This window comes from Melospiza melodia, chromosome 1 (genome assembly GCF_035770615.1).
Source record: "Melospiza melodia melodia isolate bMelMel2 chromosome 1, bMelMel2.pri, whole genome shotgun sequence".
NCBI lineage: Eukaryota > Metazoa > Chordata > Aves > Passeriformes > Passerellidae > Melospiza > Melospiza melodia.
Window position 1 is genome coordinate 4,153,863 of NC_086194.1, and position 27,599 is coordinate 4,181,461.

Sequence of the window (27,599 nt, forward strand, 5' to 3'; positions counted from 1 at the left end):
CCTTGTCATAATCCATCTGGTAGGAACTGGGAGGTGATGAGGGAGAATATATCCCTGCTCAAATGATTAAAGAATATTTATCAGTTTACAGCAAGCAAAGCAGTGCAGGCAGCAGCAATTATGAACCTACAGATCATTACTTGCACAAGTGACTTTACTCATCTGAACCTCTCTGTTGTAACCAGCTCACAAAAATGAGAATAAATGGCATGTGCCCTGAAATTATCAAATAATTTGTGTTAGAGTACAAAAGTGGAGTCGAGCCAAGGGCTGTAGTGTTACTATAAGCAAAAGAAAGGAAGAAATTACAATAAAACCAAAAAAACTCAATCTGCAAACCCTTGCTGGGATCCCAGCAGGTGAGCAACTGATTGTGGATCTCAAGTTTGGATTAAGTTGCTGTTTTTTTGTCGAGACAATGCAGAGCTGTAAGAAATGAAAACTTCCATAAATCAGCCTCCTCTAAGAAATAAAACTTCCATAAACCAGCCTCGTGCTGCTTTCAAGTGCAGCTGGCAATTGTTTTTGGCAAACTGGCAGGGAGCAGCTTCCCCCTGCTCCTGGGGCTTTGCACAGCAGTGAAAATTTGACTTTATATTCTGACCCACTGACACTCACAGCACCCCAGAAACACCTTCAGTCTGTGTAAAAGCTCAGTTAAATGCTACTGTATATAAAAATTAAATGCCACCGTGCCTGGGCAAGCCTCTGGGAGTTTTTAAAGAGGTTATGGTGACTTCCCATGAGTTAGAGTCACAATATTCATGACAGCAATAAACAGATTTGTCATGCATTCCTTACAGCTACCTAAAAATGAGCTGCCTCCCCCATTTTATTCTGGATTTTCCTTTTCATTATCACTGACAGAGAGACTGGGAAGTCATGACAGGTTATTCCCCCCTACCTAAGATACCTCAAGTATGTAAAATAAATAACCTTTTAAACGAGTCTTGCTTGAACTGTCAAGATAGAGAGAACAAAAAACAACCTCAGACATGACACCTAATGTTCAGATGGAGCAGATGTGGTGGAGTGACCACTACAATAGATATATATAGAGATCTATATAATTATATATAAATATATATATATTATATCTATCTTTATATTTATATATATTTATAAAGATATATATATATCTTTATATCTATTATATATTATATCTATTTTTCTTTCTATCTATCTGTGTGTATATATATATATGTATGTATATATACATATATGTATATATCTCTAACATATATATTAGATATATATAGATTATATATATAATTATAATTATATTATATTTATAATATATATATTATATATATTATAATACATTATATTATACTATATTATAATATTATATATACAATATATTATATACTATATTATATGAGTATATATAATTATATATTTAATTATACATTATACATACAATTATACATATTAACATGTTATATTACAATAAAATTATATATGTGATATAATTATAATTATACACACACAAGTGTGTGTATACAACAAGAAAAGCCAGGATTAGGTGGGTAAATCTGCACAACTCACCCATATTTATCAGAGCAGACACCAGGACAGATTAAAAAGGCCAGAGATTGAGGCACAACATGGATTTTTCTAATTTTCACAGCTAATTTTGCGGTTTATAAAACAAGGCCAGAGAGGCACTCACAGGTTGATGGATCTTGATAAGATGACAGACACAGTCAGGAGGATGCAGCCATAGGGACCAATTTCAAACTGAAAAAGAAAAGGTGTTATTTTGGTGTTATTCTGTTGTTTGCCTAGAATTTTGGTGCCTTTTTTTTTTTTGTGTATAAATTTTTTTGCCCAATTCTCCAGAAATGCAAATGGAACTGAAGGAATTGCTGTGATTTATGCTAAAGCTGAATTTGTTGCTGTGTTTGTCGAAATGGAAAACATGTCCATAGAGTGGCAGAAACAGTGTTCAGAGTGTGAAACTATTAGACACAAAGGCTGGCAGCTGAACCATAATTTGATTAATTAGTATATAATTAAACACAATACCTGGTGAATATTCTGCTGTAGAAGTACAATCAGGTCCTCATATCTTGTGGCACTGTGAAGTATTAGCTGGGAAGAAATACAAGAAGGAAAAAAGATGACTTAAAAAGCAGCAACTCAATTTTATAACCTGAAAGCTGAAATGAAGTAGCCAAAACTTTCAAACTGCCTGGAAAGATCTGAACTAACACAAAGAAATAAAGATCTAATGAAATTTACCTCTTACTGTTGTCATTTGGCATAGAATTACACCTCAAAACCTGATTTATTCTGAATTTTTCAATTTCAAATTTCAACATATATTGAAGTTTCTCCATTTCAATTGATGATTTTTAAGTTTCTTGAACAGACATTTTGATTCCATTGCAAGCATTGTCTATGCAATGCAAAACAGCGCCTAGGACAGAGGAATTCTGCAGGATGGGCAAGAGGCTCAGGGGTTTGTACTTATGTGGTGAGGCATTTACCACACTCAGAGAATATGAATATTCCTATTTAACATGAAATCCATGTTCAATTCCTATTTAACATGAAATCCCCATGCTCAGGGGTTTGTACCTATATGGTGAGGCATTTACCACACTCAGAGAACACATGAGTATTTGTATTTAAGATTAAATCCATGTTCAATTCCTATTTAACATGAAATCCCCATGCTCAGGGGTTTGTACCTATGTGGTGAGGCATTTACCACACTCAGACAATATATGAGTATTCCTATTTAACATGAAATCCAGCAGATCCAGGCCCTCACTTCAATATTCTTTGCCTGTTTTTCCATCTCCAGATTTTTTGAGACACCCATTCCCTCATTTAGGAGGCCAGAAACATTTCCTGCAACCACTAAAGCCTGGCTGAAGGCAGCACTGCTTGCAAAGCCATCAGAGAGCCTCAGATGGAAACAAGGCAGAACTGGAAAGTGTTCTGCCATTTGGAGCTTCTGGAGGGGGGAAAAAAGGCAAAGAATTCTCTGTTACGACAAGAAGAAAATAGAGCCTTTCCATGCTCATGGTCAATTGGAGAGGCCCACGTTGATTTTTACTGTGCGTCATTAAAAACAGGCAGAGTTTTTAGGTTTGGAAGGTAAATATTAAAAAAAAAAAAAAGGATTTCAGAGAGCCCAACTGCCCACAGCCACTGAGACAACTCAGAGCCAGGCAGGCTGTGGGATTTGAGCTCTTATTGGATTTTGGGTGATAACTAATCTGATTTTAAAATGTTAGGAGAGCAACAGAAATCAGATTCATTGAACAGAAATAGGGAAAGCAAAGAAAGAGGATGTGGAGCATGGGAGTCACACAGAGCCTTACAGTTTCCAGGATTCCATCTGCCTTGTATTTCCCTGTGGGAGTGAACTGCTGTCTTCCTGATGGCCTGAAGGGGATATTCAGACAAAACTCATGTTGAAAGGAAGAAAATGGCAGTCAATAGAAATCAACATGTTGTATGAGTTGAACAATGTGCCAAAGATTCACATTATTATTTTTAATGACTTTTTAAAAAAAGATTTCTTGTAAATAAGTTTATATCACAAACCAAACTTCTGTCAGTGAAACAAACACTATATCTGTGCTGTGCTCTCTCAGTCTAACATGAATTACAAGCTTCTCCATACAGAAAGAGGATAAATATAAGTTTAAGATGTTGATATTAAAAATATTTTCAGAGCAATGACATTCAAACAAGCAGAAGAACATATGTAAAATATCACAGAGGAAGCAGGTTTAAGATGTAAAATATGTGAAATATCATTTGAAATGTCTTTGAATTTGCTGCTTCTATTTCAGGTTTATGAAGGATTTCTGTGTCCCAAAGCCTCTCTGTTATTTTGCAGCTATTTTATGTCACATTCACATTTTCTGAAAAAATCCCTTCGCCCAGGATTTTTCTCCTGGGAAGCTGAAAAGCCTCAGAGAAAAGGAAAACAATTCTTATCTCATTTGCTTCTGCTGTGTTGTGCTCACATGTGGAATGTGTTTGGAGATTGTTTACCCACAGGTGATTGTTCCATTGGATTCTGGTGTGAGTTGTTTTCACTCTTTGGCCAATCAGGGCCAAGCTGTGTCGGGACTCTGGAGAGGGTCACAAGTTTTCATTATTATCTTTTTAGCCTTCTGTAAGTATCCTTTCTATATTCTTTAGTATAGTTTAGTATAGTATTCTTTAATATAATATATTATTATAAAATAATAAATTAGCCTTCTGAGAACATGGAGTCAGATTCATCATTCCTTCCTGCCACAGAGGTCCCTGCAAATACAATAATTGTAGTTGATCTAATAAAGAAAATTAATTATGGCCACAAAACCTGACTCACTTAAAAATGTCCTTTAGGTTCCAGAGCAGCCAAAGCTAGGGATCTAAAAGTTGGATGTTTTGTGTACAAGCAGCCTCATTGCATTGCATAAATCAAGCAAAAGTAGCTTAATTCCTGCCATAATGGAATATCCTGCAATACAGGAGCAGAATGCTGCATCTGGAAAAATAACTCTTAATATGAAGATTTCAGAGGATCCCTACAATCAATTAAATCTAATCCATCAATTTAATAAAGATCCAGGATCTTTCACAGCAACTTTAAAGTGTTTTGTCTATTTTGCTGTCCCAGCTACTGGGGCAGCAGAAATTACACTTTGCATTGCTCCTTAGGCTTCTTTAGGTGGCATAAATGCAGCTCACAAAGCATTTCTGTGGTATTTTCGGGATCCCCAGGATGAAGGAGGAATTGACAATCTGGCTCCACGTCCTCAGAAGGCTAATTTATTATTTTATGATATTATATTATATAAAAGAATGCTATACTAAACTATACTAAAGAATACAGAAAGGATACAGACAGAAGGTTACCAAGAACGATAATAAAATCTCGTGACTGCTTCGAGTCCTGACACAGCTGGACAGTGATTGGTAATTAAGTTAAAACAATTCACATGAAACCAATCAAACAACCACCTGCTGGATGAACAGTCTCCAACCACATTCTAAAGCAGCAAAACACAGGAGAAGCAAATGAGATAATGTTTTCATTTTTCTCTGAGCCTTCTCAGCTTCCCAGGAGAAGAAATTCTGGCGAAGGGATTTTTCAGAAAATAAGACAGTGACACATTTCTAGTGTAAATTATGCAGATTTAGGACAGATGGAGGTGCAAGGGCAGTGAACACTGACTAAAAGTGGTTTTTCTACTCACAGTGCCACCAGGGCTTTCTCGTGGCCCCCCGCACGCCACAGAATGTCAGCGAGAGCCAGGGAGAGGCACTTGGTCCTGTGAGCTTCTGAGGGCTGGAGACAACTGCAGGCCAGGAAATAAAGGAGAGAGAAAGCAGCAAAATGTGAGGGAAAACGGATTCAGGGCAGGTTTGACCTCAAAAGAACAAAAGCATCTTTAGAGAGAGTTTTATAACGATCAATAACAAGGCTCCGGTCGGACAATCATTATTTAGGTACTTCAGTTCTTCTACAGCTGAGAAGGAGACAACCTGGATGGCTAAAAATGCTATGAGTTGGAGAGGCAGCTGGTATTGTCACTGAGGAGATATTCCAGGGGTAAAGGTGGAGCTGAACCCCACTTTTCTCTGGGAATGAGGGACCATGAGAGCACCCACGGCACACCCTGTGCTGAGACTGCTCAGCACCTGCACGGGGAGAGGACACTGATGTCACCATGGGCTTTTTGGAACCATTCTCGGAGGAGAAACCTCATTTCAGGCATTTAAGAAGGTGCTTTGGACACTGAAGATCATCAGACCCAGTGAAGGGAGCTGTATGGAGAAAAAATTCTCTTTGGAATTGCTGCAGAACAAACTGGGCACACTGGGTGGGTTTCTTCTCAAGTCAGAAGGAAAACAGGCATTCATGGACATTTAAGAACATTAATCCCCCAAAGTCCAGTGTTAACAGCTCTGTGCTGCTTTTTGGGGGATCTCTATGAGTTTATATTGCTCCTAATGAGGGTTATCAGTAATTGTAAACTTGCCATGTCTCTGTGTTGTGTGACACTGCTCCTGTCACACAGGTGAATTTAAGTTATGAAATTCACAGTCTTCACTTCCAGGAGATCATTACTTAAGGTGGTGTCTGATTTATAAGGAATGATTAAAATAAAACTTGTTTTGTCATTAAAAGCAATGGATGAAAATCAGGAGAAGAGTAAATAAGGTATGATCAACAACAGGAACTGGTTAAGCACAGATCTGTTATCACACCCTGACCTTCTAAAAGTAAGAGTTCCTCCTCCACAGAACACATTTTTAATTGCTTGGACAAAAAAGCAGATAAATGCTTCAAGGAACAAAAATATATTGGCAAATAATGGACAAGAGAAGCCATTTCATCTTTAAATCTGTAATAAAGCTTTCAATATTCTCCAACAGGATTGTTTTATGTTTTAAACATGATTTTTAGTTTCTGAAGCCATTCATGCTTAATTTCTTTCTGAATTTTTTACTTCTTAACCCTTTTAAACAAATCTACACCATAATGTTTTTAACCACGACTAAACTTTCTCCAAAGTACAATCTGCAATAAATGCTGCTTACATTTTTTTAAAATAAGGTGTGCCCCAAAATCAGGACCTAAAGCATTTTAGGATCAGGAGACTGAAAGTCCCAAAGTGGCAGATTTGAGAATAAACCCAATATCCATGAGACTGAAGAAGTGGCCAAAAATCCCATGCCCTTTGGAAGAACATAACTGGAGTTTTCTCTAGTGGCTCCAAGAATGGCAGCCTTTGAAATTCAGATTTTATCAGTTTTAGAGTGTTACCAGCATGGGAGATGAGGACAAAACCTGTTCCCACTGTTTGAGTAAAAGATCTAATAATTCAAAAGACTAAACAAGAAACACCAAACATCAAAAAAATTAAACAGACTTTCAAGTTCAATGTCTGCCTTGAAAATAATGTTAATTTAGAGAATGTTTCCCTCTCTGAAGGATGTGAGATATGGGAAATAATTGGTAAGAGTTTTCAAGTGCAAAAAAATAATTATAATCACAACTTTCCCTTATCTCTCCCTGTGTTCTAATACAGACACCCAGAAATTCATGGGAATCACAAGTAATTTCTGTGTCTGAGAGAAGCAGCAGAGGAAGAAGGAGACATGATAATTATTTTTTGGATGTTGAAGAAGCCTGAAATCAAACACTTCCTGTGAAGTGGTTGATAATTTGAAAATCCAGGTTAGAGTTAGAAAGGAATATTTATCCTCTCATTTGAAGCTCTGAGGCTTCCCTTTCCTTCTGCTTGCTGAAAGTTTCTGCCCATAGAAAAACAGCGTAAGAAAAGTATGTTTATCTCATGAATAAAACCAAAAAAATTTTAAAACCATGTGGATAACAAGAGGGGGAAAGCAGGAGAGGCAAATTCTGCCAAATAAACAGAATTTGTTGGAGAAGGCACGAGTTGGGACACTCAGTTTAAAGAACTCGGCCTCCATCCACTTATTTGGGTGCCACATAATTTTATTTCATGTATGATCTCTGAACCATGCTGCAAGAGGGAAATTATCATCTCTGTTTTCACTAAGGATGACCTGACACACAAAGGGACCAAGGAGCAGCTGATCAAAGGATGTCCTCAGAGCTGAAAGAAATTCTTGCTTTTCACAGCCAGAAATAATTCTTCTGTGGAGATTCCTGGTCATAAAACCTAAGTATGCGCTGAGTTTCCTGCAAGAAAGTTTCTGAGGTTTTTCTTTTTTGTAGACAGGAACCTTGAAAAATCTGAATTAGAATCTTGAAGTTTTTCAGGATAATTTTTGTCTATTCCCATCCTGGATGCTGAAAACAAATAATGATGCTCTACAGGGACCTGTTTCTTTCAAAAATTGATGAAAAACAGCCTAAATAATGAATTTACATTAAGGGTAAAGCAGACAGCACTAAGGAATATCAACACAGACCACAGCATTTTCCTACACAGTTCCAAGCAGAAAAATGGGTATTTAAGGCCAAAATTTAATACAAGAGGAACATTTTTATATTGTAAGGTAATGAAGGATCTCAGCATGAAAGCTTCTCTTCAGACTAAATCCAACTCAGACTAATGGAGGTCACAAATAAAAGAAGGTGGTGGCAGCATAAACCAGTAAAATAATTTTCCCTCTTAAACATTTTGTTCCTTTAAGGCACAGGGAGGCTTTGTGGAATTTGTCTTTTGTAAAGGACTGAGAGTCTTATTGAAAACAAGAGGCAAATACATGAAAACTGGTAATAAGAGTAATTTTTGAGGCATTATTTCCCAGAATTTAATTCAGTAACTCATTTCCCTTTAGCAACGTGACAAGCACATCATTATTATAGCAGTCCAAGCAATTTCCCTGTCAGCAGCAACACCTAACAAAATTCCTTTAAAGCAAGTAGAAAACACACAGAATATAAATTCAAATTCCATTAAGGAGTTTAAACAGGAATAATCAAAAGCAGTTACAAGAAAAAAAAATCATTATAACTTTAATTTTTCAACCCTGTTGAAGTTCTTAGTGTCGAACACTGGATGAACTTCATAGTCTTTCAAACCTTGATTACTTTTTTGCTTGAAATCCAATTTCCATGAGGACCTCGAGGCTAAATAATTTTCATTGGCCTCAATTCAACCTGTTTGGTTTTTGTAGAGGTTCTTGGGTTAATCACAAGCAATTACACAAATAAGACACCAACTTGCACATTCCTACAGTTCCACTGGAAGCAAACACAACTAAATCAGATGCTGCTTTCTTTCTCTCTCTCTCTCTCTCTCTCTCTCTGAAACAAAAATAAGTTCAGTAAGTTCAAACTCAAAAGGCTCCTGGGTGGCTGCAGCAGAGAAATAAAATTAATAATAAAAAATTATTTTATATATATGTATAAAAGTATTATATATTATATATTTATTATATAATATATATTATTACACATAATATATTATATATATACATTTTATATACATATATATATTATTACACATAATATATTATATATATACATTTTATATACATATATATGTGTGTGTGCATATATATATGTATGTATGCATGTATATGTGTATATATATATATAATGTATGTAATTTTTTTTTTAATTCTGCAAGCAAAATTCCTGAAGTTTCAGTGCCTTACCGGGTGTCTTTGTTCCTGTTGGTGTCTGCAAAAATCAGCTGCTGCAGGACACAGGCTTGGACAGCAGCCAGAACCCCACATGGGCCACCCTGGGGGAAAATGGGACATTCCATGAGCAAAAAACTGCTGGATGCCGGGGAAAAAACCATCCTGGGAGCTCCCACCCAGCCCAAAGCCATCCTTTCATCCCTCTCTCTCCAGCCAGGACTTTACAGTGCTCTCTGTGGCTCTGGGGTCTTGTGCAAGACAAGGAAAATCAGAGTTTTGAAGTGTTTTTGTGGTTCCTGACTATTTTTCATGAAAAGACCAAGACATCTATAATGGCAAAAGAAATGTGGGGTTTTATTGAAATCTGGGATATATGAAATAAAAACCTCCTGATCCCCACTGAGCTGCAGTTTGATTTTCAGAGAGGAATCAAATCTAAGTGTTTTCCAAGGATTTAAAACAAGCCTTGTTCTTGTACCGCCCCTCAGCAACCTCGAGTTCCCACCTGCATCACTACACAACATTTCAGGTTTCAGTAAAGCCCTCTGCACCTCAGATCCTCCCTCTCTCCCTCTCACTGGGGAAGAGAAAGAAAACCAAGAAAGTTCGAATCTTTTAAATTATCAGTTTCAGAGGAAATAAATCACAATACCAAGAAATGCCGTATTAACTTTAAATTTTATGGATTTATAGCTGGTTTTGGGCTACATGCAGGACACAAGGCTGACATCACAGACACCACAATGCCACCCATCAAACTCCTCTCAAACCCTGCAGAAGAAAGAGAGAAAGGGGGAAGAAGGGAAAGGGCAGCCAGCCCTGCTGTTTTCACACAATCTGATTAAAAGATCAGTTTAATTCTCTGATTGTCCTAAGTGCAGCACCCAGAGAAGGTGACCTGCATGTAAATACAGTATGGAAATTAGAATAGTTTAAATATTGACACCTTCTCATATCTCATTTGTATGATACATACTCTGCCTCTCTAGGTTTATTTAAATAACTGATGAGTGAATAATCTGAAATATATCAAGGAAAACAGCAAGGTTTGTGTCAGTCTATCAGGGAGAGCCTCCCGGTCAAAAAAGAAATTATTCATTCTAAATATCTTCTTACAGCACCACAAAAGCTTAACATAAAAAAGAACTGAACAGTTGTTCAGCTGAATTGAATTTTGAAAGTGAAAAGGAAATATATTAACATGCTGAAACAGGCACAATCTAAGCAAAACACCATTCCTGCACCGAATTCATGGTGGGGAATTTATGGCCAGTGAGTGGCTGGAAGTGATGAGATATCCTTTCTGCAGGCTGGAAACAACAAAGTAACATTTACTGTGGGCCAGTGACCACTACTGCCACGGCTCCTTTTGGAGTTTAAATGAAGATTTAGTATCTCCTTTTTTCTGCTAGGCTTTGTGAGATAAAGCAGCTTTCTTCTGAGATCACCAGCCTAATGAAATGTTTAACTAGATGAGGTAAGTTAATTAAACATCTTAATGACATGTTTATTACCCATTGTCCTTGCCTCAAAGCCTCTCTTCCTCTCATTTCTGTATAATGGTTTATTGTGTTTGTATTCTCCCCAGATGAAGGAAGGAATGATGAATCTGACTCCATCTTATCAGAAGGCTAATTTATTATTTTATAACACTATATTATATTAAAGAATACTATACTATACTAAAGAATATAGGAAGGATACAGACAGAAGGCTAAAAAGATAATAATGAAAACTCCTGACTCTTTCCAGAGTCCTGACACAGCTTGGCCCTGATTGGCCAAAGAGTGAAAACAACTCCCAGCAGAATCCAATGGAACAATCACCTGTGGGTGAACAATCTCCAAACACATTCCACATGAGCACAACACAGGAGAAGCAAATGAGATAATTACTGTTTTCCTTTTCTCTGAGGCTTTGCAGCTTCCCAGGAGAAAAATCCTGGGCGATGGGATTTTTTCAGACCACGTGAATGCCACACTGGCCTAATTCTCTCAGGCCAGATAAAGATTCTCTGCATCAGCCCAGAGGCTTTAATGAGTGTTTTGGAAAGAGGAGCCTGCAAGTATTTACTGAATCCCTCAGATCCCTGCTCCTGAGGGGAGAGACCTTGTGTGCACATCTCAGGAGCAGATGCACAGCCCCAGGGCTGGCACAAAGGCTTCACAAAGCTGGGGAGGATCCATTCCTCCAAGGGACCTGGTGGATTTTTGTGGAAGAGGTTTTGCAGCAGCTTCTGTGAGCCAGGGAGAAGTTGGATGGGATGATCCATGTTTAACCACTGAAAGAGTTTCCTGCCAGGGTCACTGACATGGAAACCAGGAAAGAGACAAGGATAAATAAGAGAACCCTGCAATGAGCACTTGGTTCGTCTCTTCTGACCAATGAGTAAAGTGTTAACTTACGAGTTTTTTGAGAATGTATAAGGAGCACACATGCAATAATAAAAAGGGTTTGAAGCCTTCTGAAAATGAAGGGTTGTGTTGTATTGTCTCCATCTCAACCATGACCATCTCATCCAGGACAGATTTTGGGGGCAGCTCCACGACCCTGTGGCACAAGGGTGGTCCCTGGGATAAGCCTAATGAGGAACACAGAGCTGAGAGGGGTGAAGCACTGTCTGGGAGCCTGGTGTTCAGGCAGGGCTGAAAGGGAGAGCTCAGAGGAGTCACTGGATCAGAGAGCACCAAAAACCTCTCTGGATTGCTGTAGTGGTTTTGGTTCACCAATTTGAGATTTCCTGGCCAATGCACCAATGAGTCTGGTGGGTTCAGTGCTGGCCAAGCACTCACTTTAATGTGCTAGAATGTGCTTATATCCTGCTGTGAGGTAGCTTTAGGAGAAAGGCAAAGCAGGCTCAAAACTTTAAAAGAGTTTTTCATAAAGAAAAATTTATGAACAGTAACTAAGAGTAATAAGAATCAAAACAAAACTTTAGGACACTTCTCCTCTACCTACAACTTCTTCTTTTTTACTGACAGTGTAAAGAGACAAAACTTAAATTTTTCACTCAGTTTACCACCTCCAGAATAGTCTTTCTTTAGTTCACTTAGGGAGAGGAGTCTTTCTTGTTAATGCTCTGTGATGCAAAACAAGCACAACTGGGCACGTGCTGGCCCCAAATCATGGCTGGGTGGTTTTACCAGCTGTGGTCACCATGGGGACCAGCTGGACATTCCAGATGTGTCCCCCTGCTGGACATTCCAGATGTGTCCCTATGCTGGACATTCCAGATGTGTCCACCTGCTGGACATTCCAGATGTGTCCCTATGCTGGACATTCCAGATGTGTCCCCCTGCTGGATGTTGCTGCCAGGGAATTGATGAAAACCTCCTTGCAGGGATCTTGTGGCTGCAGGAGAGGGGAGCCCACCAGCAGTGCCAGTGTCCCAGGGTGCCTGCAAGGTGTTTGTCCCTTTTATTTCAGGAATGAGCCTCACCACCTGACCCCAGTATCTTCAGGAAGCAAAAAATCTCCATGTGATTTTCCAGGTAACTCTTGCTACATCTCATTTTGAGTCAGATCAAGCTGCATCTTTAATTTGTTTGGCCCCACATATCATTTTTCTCTTACACTCCAGCCTTGATTTATGGATTTATGCTCTTTTACCACCACTAGCTTTCAGCTGCAGTGGCTCCTCCTCCCTGTGAATAATTCCCCATCACACACACAAACATTTGCACACTTTTTGCAGCTTTTTCACATTTTCCTCCACCCATCTCAAGTCTCCCATCATGACTTGACAAGGTGACAGCATCCACTGGCAACCAGAGTTTAAAGAAAGAGAAAAGTCTTTAGAAAACTATTTTTTTTCACTGCTGAAACACACAGCCTTTGTCAAGTCAGTGTAAAAAGCAAAGATCAGTGTTAGGAAGGAATTTATAGTACCTTTTTCTGCACAATGCCATATTTTAGCTGAGGGATATTGCTAAATGTAAAACTCTGGATTTTCCATTCTTCACTGAAGCAACAAAGACTGGAGCCAAACAGAAGATTTTTTAATTCCTATAAAAGAAAGAAAAAAAAAAATTCTCATTTTAAAAACAAGCCCAAAACAGTGTAATTTGTAGAAAAGAAAGGAGGAGTGTGGAAGGGTAATGATTAACTGTTCAACCATCCTCTCCTGTTTTATCCATACTGTAAATAGCAACGCCCCAATGAAAAGGAGCAATATTTTCCTATTTTCCTTTTCCTGCCATATTCCTTCCACTCATAATGCTGGGAGCTGCTCAGCACTGGAAAATATTTATGTGTAATGTCTGGGGCACAGTTTCCCATGAAAGCATCCCAGTACATTGCCTGAAATTCAACAGCTGGAAGAGCAACCAATGGTGACATGAGAGAGAAAAGGACCCTGTACAAGATAAATGTCAATTAAATGGTTGATTTCTGTATTTCAGGTGGCACAAATCCAGAGCTTGGCCCTGAACAACTGCAGACCAGGGCCAGCAATAGCCACAATGAATAAGTTGCATTCATGCTAAAGCAGAGCTCAGGAAACAAAAAAAATTACTCAGGGCTGGTAGAGTTACTCGTTACTCCAAGCTCATTGATCTAGAAATTAAATTGGAAGTCACCCTCGTTTTTTGGTCTGGGTTTTTTTTTTTCCTCTGTCTGAATGGGAAGGAAAAGTATTTAATAATTTCATTTCTGCTCAAAATAGGGGAGATAAGAAAGGCAGAATCAGTGAGAGGGGAATAATAAACCACTGTCAGTGAAAGGACTGGAGAATAACCACAAGAATAACTGACATGGGGCATTAAAGAAATAATACAAGCTTAATTAATTAAAGCTACTATCTGTGCTTCAAGTGGGCTGATTGCATGAGGGTATTTTTCTGAATTTAGGCATCCCTAAATTACTCTGTCACAGGGACAAGGAATAGACTCGGGATTACAGCCCATGTTGAAAAGTGCAACTCAGAGCAACCCACTGCAACTTCAGCTAAGGAAACACAAACAACAACCTCACAAACCTTTTTATATTTACCATAATTACTCTTACTTTTGCAAGAGAAATATCAATTGCCTTTGATACTATTTGAAGCATATAGAGTGTTGAAAGATCGGGGGGCTTATTGACTTCTCCAGTTGTCTCTTCATCCTCAACATCAACTGAAAGGAAAAAAAAATCAAGTGTTGGATGAAAAGAATTGTTTTCCCCAGCACACTCAGTGCTAGGGGCTCATCAACATGAAAATCAACTTTTATTGTCTTTACAAAAAGAAAAATAGTTTTAGCCAGAATAGGCAGATAAAAAATGACGAGCCAGCCATTGTCTGATTATTTCTTAATAATTTCTTTGTCTATTTAGAAGTTTATAGCAAATTAAATTGCTCTAAATTAATTAAGAGTTACAAAGGAAGCCACTCCTATGTATTTATTTGGCCACAGCTGCTCTGAACAATACAAAAGATGGCAAAAGCCAAACTGAAACTTGACATAACTTACCCAATTCCAGGGCTTCTTTCATCTGGTCTTCTTTACAGCCAGTGGATGTTGGAGACCTCCTACATGAAAATTAATCAAGAAATTAATGACAAAATGTTCATTTTAAATGAGAAAAGGTGTTTGAATAAACAATAAGAAATAGGGTGCATTTTCACACAAGGAGATATATAACTTATACATGTGTGTGTGCATATATATCTATAAAATATATAAATATATCTATCCTCATTATATACATATATATACATATATATATATATATATATATATATATATATATATATATATATATATATATATATATAAAATACATCTATCTTTTATTTTCTGTAAAAACAAATATATGGTCTAAGAAATAAAAGGTCTTAGAGAAAAGTGTTTTTCAGTGGAAGAAAGCTGCACTCCAGGAGTTTATCAGGAAAAGCAGCCAGCACAGAGCAATACCCTGTGTTTGATTTGGGATTTCAGTCCTGTTCCAGCATCAATCTCATTTCATCTGTGTGATATGACAGATCAGATCATAAAATGAAATTTAAATCCCTGACAGGGATCAGGGTAGGATTCAAATTAGTCTTTAAACTACTAGAGATATCCAAATAATAAAAGTGGGAATAGGTCTTAAGCTGGCTCCTTTACAAGGGTATATTTTTAATCCATTAAGAGGGATCAGTTGTTCAACTCCTCTTGTGATTTATTGTATATTACACAATTAATAGCTTAAAATTCTTATGAATAACTGCTAAAAGGACTAAGTATTTAAACTTGGCTGTGAAGTCAGAGCTGAAATAAAACATTTGGTTTTTGGAAATGAAATGGGTTTTATTCTTCCTGTTGAAATCACACCAAAACGAATTCAGAATCAAGGAAAACTTTTGAATAACCATTTCTAAAAATGGCAAAAATTGACCCTTTTTTTCCTTTTTTTCCCCAAAAAAGCAATACTGTATCACTGGCTTTTGCTTTGGAAAAAAAGGAATTGCACTGACAATCCTTTCAAAAATAGAATGGAATAGTTTCCTCAGCAACATTCTTTGTAGGCACGATATTACAGCAACAACTGCTGTCATGTCACATACTTTCCATGAGCTTAATTTCCTTTACAGAGAATGAAATAATAAAACCAGAATACAGACATATCACACTCAGGATTTGCCCAGTTTAAAGGCATTTTGGCAGCTTTCTCACAGATAGTATTTGATACTATAAGAACAAAAACACTTCTCTTTTTTAGCTATAAATAAGTTAAAGGACGGAGGCAATGAAACGTGGGTGGCCCTGATTCAGGCCAGACAGAATGGAAATGAATCACCCACATTCTAGGAATTTCAGGTAAAAATAAATGGGAGGCCCAGCAGGTCAATAAAAATACGAGGACTGAGAGCAAATTTGTGTAGTGGCAAAAGCAGCCCTGAGCTCCCACCGAGCATTACTGTATTTTTATGTGATACAGAATTAAATAGAGTTGATTGTGGTATATTTTACACCACAGCCAGATCTCCCCTTGGTGTTTCCTGACATGAATTTCAGCTGAGATTCCCTTCCCATAACTGCTTGCTACTACTTTCCTCTCTCCTGCTTCAAGGAAAGGGTCTTAATGACAATAAATTCAGCAATGAAATACTTTTCAGCCAAGTCATGTCACTCAGGCATAACCAAAAGCCAGATTTTTGTTTTGCCCGAGATTGCAAACTATTCTGTCTTATTTTCTAGTGCTTCTTCACGGTCAATCAATTTCTATCTAATTTTGCAAGAGTTTTTTAGCACCTTCCAAGGCCAGGTTGGACAAGGCTTGCAGCAAGCTGGTCTAGTGGGAAGAGGATGGTCTTTAAGGTAGGAAGATCTTTAAGGTCCTTTCCAACAAAACCATTCTGTGATTCTGTGATTCTGTTATTCTCTGATTTGTGATTCTGTGATTCTGCGATTCTCTGATTTTGTGATTCTGTGATTCTGCGATTCTCTGAGATTCTGTGATTCAGTGATTTTGCGATTATGTGATTCTCTGATTCTCTGATTCTGTGATTCTCTGATTCTCTGATTCTCTGATTCTGTGATTCTGTGATTTTGCGATTTTGTGATTTTGTGATTCTGTGATTCTGTGATTTTGTGATTTTGTGATTCTGTGATTTTGTGATTCTGTGATTCTGTAATTCTGTGATTCTGCAATTCTGTGATTTTGTTATTCTGTGATTTTGTGATTCTCTGATTCTGTGATTTTGTGATTCTGTAATTCTCTGATTCTGTGATTCTGTGATTTTGTGATTCTGTGATTCTCTAATTCTGTGATTTTGCGATTCTGTGATTTTGTAATTCTCTGATTCTGTGATTCTGCGATTCTGTGATTCTGTGATTTTGTGATTCTGTGATTTTGTGATTCTGTAATTCTCTGATTCTGCGATTCTGTGATTTTGTGATTCTGTGATTCTGTGATTCTGACAATGCAGCACTACAGTTTCCATTTATAAATGAAAATCCAGCCCCCCATGGTACAATTCACATGTAGCTCTCCTGGCACCAGTTTTTGTAGTGTTAATTCTCTCTGGAAAGTCTAAAAGATGTTGGTTCTACACCCATTCCAGGAAGAACCAAGCCTGGGATGCAAAGTGCTCGGAATTCTCAAGGCTGAGCATTCCCATCAAGCTGAGGAAAGCACTGACATCCAAGATTAATGCTGGGTGTTTTCTGCTTAAGTAGGGTATTTTTGCAGGTGGAGGTTCCCCTCCTTGAGGGGAACTTTTGTTTCTCAAAACAGCCAGGACATTTATTGCAATTTCCATTTCAGCACAGGGCTGCTGTTCCAGGAAAATTTATTGTAGGTGTAAAACCAATTGGTTGGAACACTTAGGGAAGGGGGAAGTCATCCATCATGGCAGGAAAATGGGACAGGAAGAAAATATATTTCATTCTAAACATACTATACAGAACTTTCTCTAAATATTTGAACATTCCTCTCTGGCCTCCAAGCATTGTAGGAAAATGGATTTACAGAGAAGAGTGAACTCGCAGAGAGGGAGCTCCTTGGCACAATAATGGATGTGCATTCCACCATTTCCTATTTACACCAACACTCACAAGAGGTTAAATAAACAAAGAGGCCTAAAAACTAAACACTGGTGGCTTTAAGGTGGTGGTAAAACCCATTTTCATTGCCAGATTACAACAGCCTTTCTACTGGACGTAGAATAGGCAGACATATCTGATATTCTTGGAATAGTGAGTAAAATCTGCAGACTAGATAATTAAAAAATAACTTCTATTGTTGTTTGCAAAAGGGTAAAAAAGGCCATTCTGTGTGGTGCAGCTTGTCACTGCTTTGGGACACAATTATAAAATCAGAATTATTAAAATAAATTGTAAAGATACAAACGACGTGATCACAATCAATGCCAGGCAATATTCTTCTACAGGAAAAAGGTCCTGTCATGAGAATTTAATATAAATTCTATCATGTTGGCAAGGCTGATTGACAAAGGTAACAGAGGCTCATGCACCTAATTTCCTCTAATTTCTTTTTCAATGAAGACCTGCATCTGATTTGATTTGAACATTTGCAATATGAAAAATTGACTGGTGAACAGATGACAGATAGATTTGTGAACACTGACAGATACAAAACAGGTAAATGAGAAACTTGGCATTGAAAGGGTAATTTCTAATAGAAGTGGCCACACTGAGAGAAATAGATTCCCTCACACATGAATCTGCATTTGTCCTGCTGAATTTTACTAGATGTGACAATGTGAAATCTTTGTTCAGAAAGTTCGTATATAAAAAAATAATTACTACAATCACAGGTTGAGTTACAAGGTGGTTTGAAGTGCCTGAGAAGTTGAGCTCCCCTGAACACAAAGCTCATCCATAGGCTATGAATAAATATTTATCTCCAGCTACAAAATCAGAATTATAATAAAAATGGAGCCGCTTTGTTCCTACTGTTCTCCACCAGAGATTTTGGAGTGTGAAATTCCCACTGGAACTTCCAAGGAGCTCAGTGTGAACTCACCATTATGTTCAGCAGCTCTAAACTGCTGTCAGCAAAATTAACAAGAATCAGTATTTTTTTTTAAAAGGAGATAAAATTCCCCTAAATAAAACTGCACAGCACCCACAAGACACTACATAAAGCACAGAAAATGGTTCCCAGGTTTTGGCACTCAACCAATTCACATCACTGGAGATGAATCCAAACCTCTGCTCTGTTCACCATCCATAAAGTGCCCACCCTGTCTGCTTTGGGCCTTCAACTCTTAGGCCATTTAATTTTTAATGATGTGGAATATTTGTGGTCCTCCATTTCCTGTCAGAAACCTCAGTTTTTTAACAGTCCAAACCATTGTAACATTATAAATTACCTTCCTGAAAACTAATACCAACTGTTAAACTGGGAGCTTACACAGAGGATGGGGCATTCTCTTATCTTATTATAAAATAAAGTGAATTCAAAAAACAGGTTACTGGTGAGCCCACAGAGATTTTACCTCCTGGTAAAGTAATCTTAGGGGTAAAAAGGGGTAAAAAAACTTCCTTGTGCTACCTGCACACAAATGATTTTTTTTAAGGAGCAAATAATTCCACAGAGTCATGGAATAATTTGAATTGGAACACACCTCCATGATCCTCTAATGCAAATTCTCAACTGACTGACTGCATTTCAGGCAATAGGCTGGACCTCTCCAGATTTACCTCCTTTCCAAAAATAAAGAAATGATACAGCAGCCATTTGTCATTTCCAGTAATTGCAAAGTGCCTCTTCCTATGGAGTGCTGGAAAAATACTAAAAGGGCAAATGGCAGCCCCACAGATGTTACACCGTGGGTTTTGCTGCCATAAATCCATTGGCACCACACAAAAGTCACAATAGTTTATAAATTTATTTTAGGCCCTTTTTTCCGGTCCAAGCATTATGTTATAAAAGGCGTTACACAACTCCGGGCTCTTGAAGGTTTTCACTCCTGATTTGGCAACCACAACCTCTCTGTTCATCCACGGGTGAGTTAAATCCATATTCCCCATGGATGAGCCAGTTCTGTGTGACAGACATTCCTGTGCTGCCAGTTGGATGAGTCAAATCCAGGCTGAGCCCTGGAGCAAGGGATCAGAGCCCCTCCAGGAGGGTTTGGTTCCTCTCTCCAGGAAGGTGTGGCTGCACTGTTCTCACCATATTTCCTGCCTCCAAACCCACTCCAAACTACTGAAGATGAGGCAAAGTGGGGCTGAAGAACAATGCAGAGACCCCAGATAAAGGTGGAAGGAAATGTGCCACACTAATTTACTCCAAGACTGCTCCAGCACTGTTCTCACTGTGTTTCCTGCCTCCAAACCCACCCCAGAGCACTGGAGATGATGCAAAGTGGGGCTGAAGAACAATACAAGAGACCCCAGACAAAGGTAGAAGGTACTGTGACATCATAATTTACTCCTGGGCTGCTCCACTACTGTTCTCATTGTTTCCTGCCTCCAAACCCACTCCAAAGTACTGGAGATGATGCAAAGTATGGCTAAAGGATAACACAGAGACCCCAAACAAAGGTGGAAGGAAATGCACCAACGTAATTTACTCCTAGGCTGCTCCAGCAGTGTTCTCACCACATTTTCTGCCTCTAAAACCATTCCAAAGCACTGGAGATGATGTAAAGTGTGGCTGAAGGACAATGCAGAGACCCCAGACAAAGGCAAAAGGAAATGTGCCAATGTAATTTACTCCTAAGCTGCTCCAGCACTGCTCTCACCATATTTCCTGCCTCCAAATCCACTCCAAACTACTGAAGATGAGGCAAAGTGGGGCTGAAGGACAATGCAGAGACCCCAGATAAAGGTGGAAGGAAATGTGCCACACTAATTTACTCCTGGGCTGTTCTCACTGTGTTTCCTGCCTCCAAAACCACTCAAAACACTGGAGATGATGCAAAGTGGGGCTGAAGACCCCAGACAAAGGTGGAAGAAAATGTGCCAATGTGATTTACTCCTGTGTGGCATTCACATTCTCTGAAAAAATCCCTTCACCCAGGATTTTTCTCCTGGGAAGCTGAAAAGCCTCAGAGAAAAGGAAAACAATTGCTATCCCATTTGCTTCTCCTGTGTTTTGCTCATGTGGAATGTGTTGGGAGATTGTTTACCCACAGGTGATTGTTCCATTGGATTCTGCTGTGAGTTGTTTTCACTCTTTGGCCAATCAGGGCCAAGCTGTGTCAGGACTCTGGAAAGAGTCACAATTTTCATTATTATCTTTTTAGCATTCTGTAAGTATCCTTCATGTATTCTTTAGTATAGTTTAGTATAGTTTAGTATAGTATTCTTTAATATAATATAGTATCATAAAGTAATAAATTGGCCTTCTGAGAACCTGGAGTCAGATTCATCATTCCTGCCATCGTTGAAGCATTCCCAGCAAATACAATACTCCTGGGCTGCTCCAGCACTGTTCTCACCATGTTTCCTCCCTCCTAAATCACTCCAAACACTGGAGATGATGCAAAGTGTGGCTGAAGGACAACACAGAGACCCCAGACAAAGGTGGAAGGAAATGCACCTACGTAATTTACTCCTGGGCTGCTCCAGCCAGACTCTGACTCAACTCCAATTTCTAGAAACGCCACCCCAGCCTATTGCATCCTCTTCCTCTGATAGTGGGAAAAACTGAATTGATTCCTCAGGCATTGCTCACACATACACTGAGAATCCTGGAATAACCTGGGGCTTTCTGGCTGGTTTTAAATGAGATCACATCCAAAATGACCTGGCTGTGGGAGCTCATTCCACAGAACTGGTTATCCAGGTGGTGAGGACTTTTAGGAACTGCTCAACAACTCCCAGGATCAAAATTTCATTAGTCACCAAATTGCCAGGTATTACTTTAGACAGTGCCAGCCCATCCCACACACCGATTTTGTGAGTAACACTGAAATATTGCAGCCCACCAGGCAAATAGAAAATATTCCTAGAAAACCTACTTTTACACCAAAATGCACAGTAGGAAAGACTGAAGGCAAGCAAATATGCTGGGTAAATAATATACATTATATAAACAATATACATAACTCTTATGGAACTATTTTTCCTTTCAGTTGGAAATTCAATTTTATTTTTTAAAAATAGCATTAAAGCTGGAATGTTAATTAGTATTCTTTATGAAATGAGACATTCACATATTAACCTTCAACAGGCATTTAATTTTTCTGTTTCACTGAGTCAAGAAATTATCAGTTCAGTGCAGAAACCTCCTGGGTTGCTTTTGCTCTGCTTTTTTTGCTTACACTGACTGAGGGAACACCAAATCCTGCTCAGGACTTGCTCAGAAACTCATGGCCAATGTTCTCTGCCAATCTCCTAATGCAGATCAGCCCAGATTGTGGCTGGGGATGATGCAGGATAAAAAGATAGGAGAGGATATTTACAGTTTTAGGCACTCAACCATCCATAATTGACAGGTATTGGCTCAGTCCTCACATGGAAAATAAGCTTTTTTATTCCTGTTAATAACAAAGAGCATGAATATCAATCCTCTAAGAACCATAACACTTTCAAAATAATATTTTGAAAGCATTATGGTCCTTATAATATTTATACAATAATATTTTGAAAGTGTCAGATATCTAAGAGAATAAAAAACGAAAGCAGCTAAACAACCCTGAATATATTTTTAAAGGATTTAAGGAATTTGTTTAAATATCTGTAATTTTTTTCCTCTAGGGATTTCATATTTCTATAAATAAGTTTTCAGGGTCTTTTTTTGTGGAATATATGAAAGAGAAAAAGCAGAATTGTCACTAACACAATGGGTTCACCTGTACTGTGATTTTACAATGCTGAGGACAGGGCCAGCAGCAGAAGGTGGCAGTTCTTGCCATTATCTGAGAGTCACAGAGTGACAATGCCAAAGACACCCCTAAATACGTGGGGGAGATATAAAACAAATCAGTAAAACCTAAGAAAAAAACAACAGCAAAAATTCAGAGCAGTAAAGGTAAAAATATTTAGCAGACAGTACAAGCTTCAAACCAAAAATGCCTAAAGTAACATGAAAAATATTTAGAGTATTTTAACAGAGGTGAATATGTAGCAAGGAAAAGAAACAGCAGTCCAAAAATCAACTTCAGCTATGGATAACAGGGCAAAACACAGCAAATGGAAGGTTAATACAACAAAAAAAATTGCTTTTAATAAGAACTGCTAGAAAGTGAATGTATTACCAGGGGAGAGGTGTCACCTGAGTCACTTAAGACTGGAGCAGACAAAACCTGGAAAAAGTATTTCAGCAAATATAAATATCCACAGCAGTGATTGATCTGCCTTAGAAAGAAATGACCCTAAAAGTTCTTTTCCACCCATAATTTCTAAGACTCTATGAAATATGAGTGATGTTCCCCTTGGTGTCTGTGGCAATTCCCCAACCCAACCCTATCCGTGCCAGAACACAGGGCAGTGCCAGAAAAAGGCTTCTTACCAAACAAGGAGGGATATTTTGGGAATGGGAAGCACTGAACAGTGCCCAGCTGTGGTGAACTCAGCAGAGAGGCCCTGGCAGGAGGAGAAACCCTGGCTCTGAGCTCACTGACACTTCCCTGGAGCCACAATGCACGGGAGAGGCTCAGCTTTGGGTTGGAAATGATGCCTTGAGAGGGCTGACCTAGGACAGAGGCTGGACAGAGCTAAAGAATAAAGCAGGGATTTATTCAAAGGATCTCCTCCATGGATGCACCTTGGGCAGCACCAGAGCCCAGCCAGGGCTGCACCCAAGATGAACCAAAATGGCCCCAAAATGCACGAGCGCTGCCGGGGTCTCTCCCTGGGATCAGTTCTGCTCCATTTGCACCTTGCAGTTCATTGTCCCATTCCAGCTTTAGCCCAGGCACTCCCACCCTGCTTGTTTTTCTCTCTCCAGCCCACGGTGTTTGTGCTCTGGGGCTGAGATTTGGATCATTTGTCCTTGGTGCCCAGCTGGAGCAGGAATTGTTTTGTCTCCCTGCTCTGTGCACAGAGCTCACCATGCCCTGATGTGGAGCTCAGACCCACACACTAAAGCAGCACAGAACCTGAAAATATAAAAGCTCAGAAAAGGCACCTGAATCCAAACTTGCAGAGCCATAAAGCAGTGCCTGGAATCCCCCTCTGCCCTGGCAGAATGCTGCAGCAGAGCAGCAGCACAGCCAGGCTGCAGCCAGCACTGGTGGCCAGGCACAATCAGGTAATTGAATCCAGGGGATTGCTCACAATGGAAGGATGAGTGCAGAATCAATTATCCTCCCTGCTCCTGGAGCTGCACACATCCCTGCCTCTGGACAATGGGATTCACTGCTGCATCCCTCTGCTCACTAATGGCAAAAGGAAATTTTCACTTTGACGTCACGATACTCCCAGTTCTTTGCGCCTCTCTGATTCTGAGCCATTCCCTTGGAGTTCCTAGGAAATATCCTTAACTTCAGGTCCTTTTGTTCCCTTGGCCCAGTTTTACCCTTTTCTTCTGATTTCAGTGCTCTGATTTTAATTTCATGCTGTTTTTCCTGGAACTGGGGAAGTTGGTTGGCTTTATGTGAAAACCAGAATTTCAAGCATCACATGTTCTTCTTTGTAACTACCAGGAGAGAAATGGAGCTCTACAGACCAAACCTGCCCCTCTAACTCAGCAAAAGGTGGTTGCACCCCACTGCAGAACTGCCAGCTCAGATTTACTCATCCAAAAATTATTCAGCTGACAACTAGAGGGTTTCCACAGAACCACCCCACTTTGCACTGATAGACTTAATGGAAAATTAGGAAAACACTTCAGGGGTTGCAGGAGCAACAACTGCAGCATGCCTCTGTAGTCACCACAAAAGAAGTGTTTCTCAACAGTTCTGAAGTGGGTTTTTCTTGCCTTTCCCCAATTTTGTTTGCTCAAGCTGTGAAATGGGGAAATCTTGACCTTCTAACCCCATGTAACCTTCCCAAAAAAGTCATTATTCATCGTGGCTTTATTTCTGGAAAAGCAATAGAAAGACTTTAATGCAAGGACAGTCATCAACTTCAACACCCATCTATTTCTTTACAATTTCTAAAGATCATGAATTCCATTCCACTCATTCTTTATTCTGTCTGCTGAGGTTAATGATAAATATTCCCCTCCATTAGGGGATTCAGCACCAAGGAGAATCACAGGATGATTTAGAGGTCACCTCAAGATATTAAGGGGAGCAGAGAACCTTTCCTTGCTGCCATTCCACGCTGTACCCAGGATAAAAGACTCAGGAAAGTCTTTATTAATTTGCTCCCTGTGACCTGAGTTATGTTCCCTCAACATCGTCTCTCCCAAGTCCTTACAAATGTTAAGAAACCACAGACACAGCAATTTTTAGGTGGAATCTTGAACTGGCTACTTTGAAATTTAGGTTTTTATTCCCTTCAAAATCTCTTAAAAAAAAAAAAGGTAGTGAATAATTCACGTTTTATTTGGCCTTTCACACAAATAAGAGGAGCAGAGACTAGACAAAAAAGGGGAATACTCCTTTGAAGATGAGCAATAAACAGCAGCATTAAAATAACCTGAAGAGGGTTTCAAATTCTCCACTGAAGTGGCACTGAGACATAAATGTCATTTTTAATTTGTTAAGTTAAATAAAACTGCTGAGAAGGAGCATGGAGGAATTACTGACATATTCCTGTATAAATGTGAGTGCACTGCTTGCACAACATCACCACATTAAAGCCTGGCTCCAAATAAGATGGAAACTCCCTTTTTTCCAAGGAATCACACGGAAAATACAAGAGGCCATGGGTACAAATCACTCCTGGGGACATTCCAATTGGACCCAAGAGGAAAATTTTTCAAGAGAACAATCAGCCATTGGAACCATCCCCCAGGGAAAAGTTTTGAATTCCCAAACCCTGGGCACTTTTAAGATTTGGCACAAAGGGTGCTGGGTCACCTTGTCCAGACTGTGCCTTTGCCAAGGAAGGTTGGACCAGGTGATCCTTGAGGTCCCTTCCAACCTGGTGCTGTGGGATTCTGTGAATTGAGAAATTCAACTGGCTGCTGGCTGCTTGCAGCTGAGGATAAACGAGGATTTGCTGCCACCTATATGTTGCTTTTCTCATAGATTAATGAAAAACAAAAATCCTAAAATAAAACCCACCTGTAGAATCTGGGTAGGTATGCAAACTATACAGCATAACATATTTTTTTTATGAAATAACCCTTCATGACTTTGCAAAAAATATAAACATGGCAATGAAGAGCCATCATTGACCCCTGTAATATCTTTCAATAAAGGGTGTGAGTTCAAAATTCTGTGCATCTGCATTTCCCTAGGATATTTTATGGCCAGGTATTCTTTTAAAGGTTGGCAATAGTTTTACTTCCAATTTTTTCTCATATGTTTGCACAGGGTGCCTTCAGCTTACATGCCGTTACAGCACTTTTGTCATGGGAGAAAAGAGAATCAAAAAGTAAAGCAAATGGAAGGAAAAATAAGATTTGTCTTTAGTTTTCTATGGGAAACAAAAACAGAACTGCAGATGCTGTGAATGAGCCAGCTGTGGTTAATCCTACAGAGGTTTTCAGCTGCTCATCTAAATAGTTAGATTGGGATTTAGTAACAGGGAATGCAAGAGGGTCCAGAAAAATACTTGCTGTATTTAGACTGCAATTTTCCACTGTATTACCACTGTAATCCAGTGTTTATTACCACTGTAATACACTGTATTACCACTGCAATTTTTCATTCTTTAAAATGCTCAATCCCTTTGACCAAAACCAGCAGGATTTGGCTGAATGGAAATAAAAGTTTTGCAAGAGCCAGGCCTGATATTATGGGAGGTTTTTGGAGTCTGCATTTCTCCCTCTGACCTCCTGGCGTCCCAGCAGCCCTGCTGGGTTCTGTGGGTGCTTCCAGGAGCTCAGAGCTCAGCAGAGACCAAATGCTCTGCTGTGGTGTTGTGAGGGTCCCCAGGATGAGGTGAGAGATGAGAATTTGACTCCAAGTTCTCAGAATAATATATAAATAATTATAATATAATATATTATAACATATAATTATAATATCATATTATATTATGCAATAATATTTAATTATACAATATAATATATAATATATAATACATCATATGTAATGTAATTTAATGTAATATAATGTAATATAATGTAATGTAATGTAATGTAATGTAATATAATATAATATAATATAAATATTTATTATATATTGTAGATTATATATATTATATATAATATGTCATTATATATATTATTACATATAATATATTATTACATATATAATATTTATATTATATTATATTATATTATATTATATTATATTATATTATATTATATTATATTATATTATATTATATTATATTATATTATATTATATTACATTACATTATATTACATTACATTACATTATATTACATTACATTACATTATATTACATTATATTACTAAAACTATACTAAAGAAAGAGAAATGATACAGCAGAAGTCTAAACCAAGAATGATAATGAAAGCTCGTGACTGACTCCTCAGAGTCAGACACAGATGATGGTGATTGGTCATTAATTAAAAGCAATTCACATGTTTGGATAAATAGTTCTCCAAATCACATCCCAGAGGAGGAAAACACGGAGTAGCTGAGGCTTCTCATCTTCCCAGGAGGAGAAATCCTGGCAAAGGGATTTTTCAGAAAATATCACAGTGACACTCTGCTGGCTGCAGCTCCCACTGCCCGGTAGGAATGAATAAGGAAAGGGCTCTGCTTAGGAAAGGGCTCCCTCTCCTGCTCCTGCTGAGACCAAAGCAGCTCTGTGAGGGAGGGAATTGTTCCCAATCCCTCCCTGCCTGCAGGGATGGAGCACAGACAGGACGGCAGCACATCCTGTGGGTCACATCCTGTCCCCCTTCCAGCCCAGCTTCTCCAAAGGTTGGGAAGTGCCAGTGTCCAAACACATCAGAGTGAGCCACTGAACTACAGAGCTGTTTACGTTGGAAAAGACCTTCAAGATCATCAAGTCCAACCAGCATTGCCCTGTCCACCACCAAACCCTGTCCCCAAGTGCCACATCCACACAGCTCTGGAGCACT

The 27,599-nt window shown here is 38.8% G+C and overlaps 1 protein-coding gene across 3 annotated transcripts in view; it reads right to left on the bottom strand.

Moving 5' to 3' along the window:
- The window catches only part of MINDY4 (MINDY lysine 48 deubiquitinase 4), a 79,126-nt gene that overhangs the window by 41,183 nt on the left and 10,344 nt on the right, over positions 1–27,599 (bottom strand). For all 3 annotated transcript variants that reach the window (XR_010030413.1, XM_063175368.1, XM_063175247.1), the window contains exons 6-13: positions 14,556–14,614; positions 14,110–14,219; positions 12,994–13,110; positions 9,118–9,206; positions 5,214–5,315; positions 3,336–3,399; positions 2,029–2,094; positions 1,673–1,740 (exon numbers count right to left, since the gene is read on the bottom strand). Coding sequence is in view for 2 of the 3 variants with exons in the window: in XM_063175368.1 (XP_063031438.1) it covers positions 1,673–1,740; positions 2,029–2,094; positions 3,336–3,399; positions 5,214–5,315; positions 9,118–9,206; positions 12,994–13,110; positions 14,110–14,219; positions 14,556–14,614 (675 nt within the window). In the remaining variant the exon portion in view is untranslated. The remainder of the gene's footprint in view (positions 1–1,672; positions 1,741–2,028; positions 2,095–3,335; positions 3,400–5,213; positions 5,316–9,117; positions 9,207–12,993; positions 13,111–14,109; positions 14,220–14,555; positions 14,615–27,599) is intronic.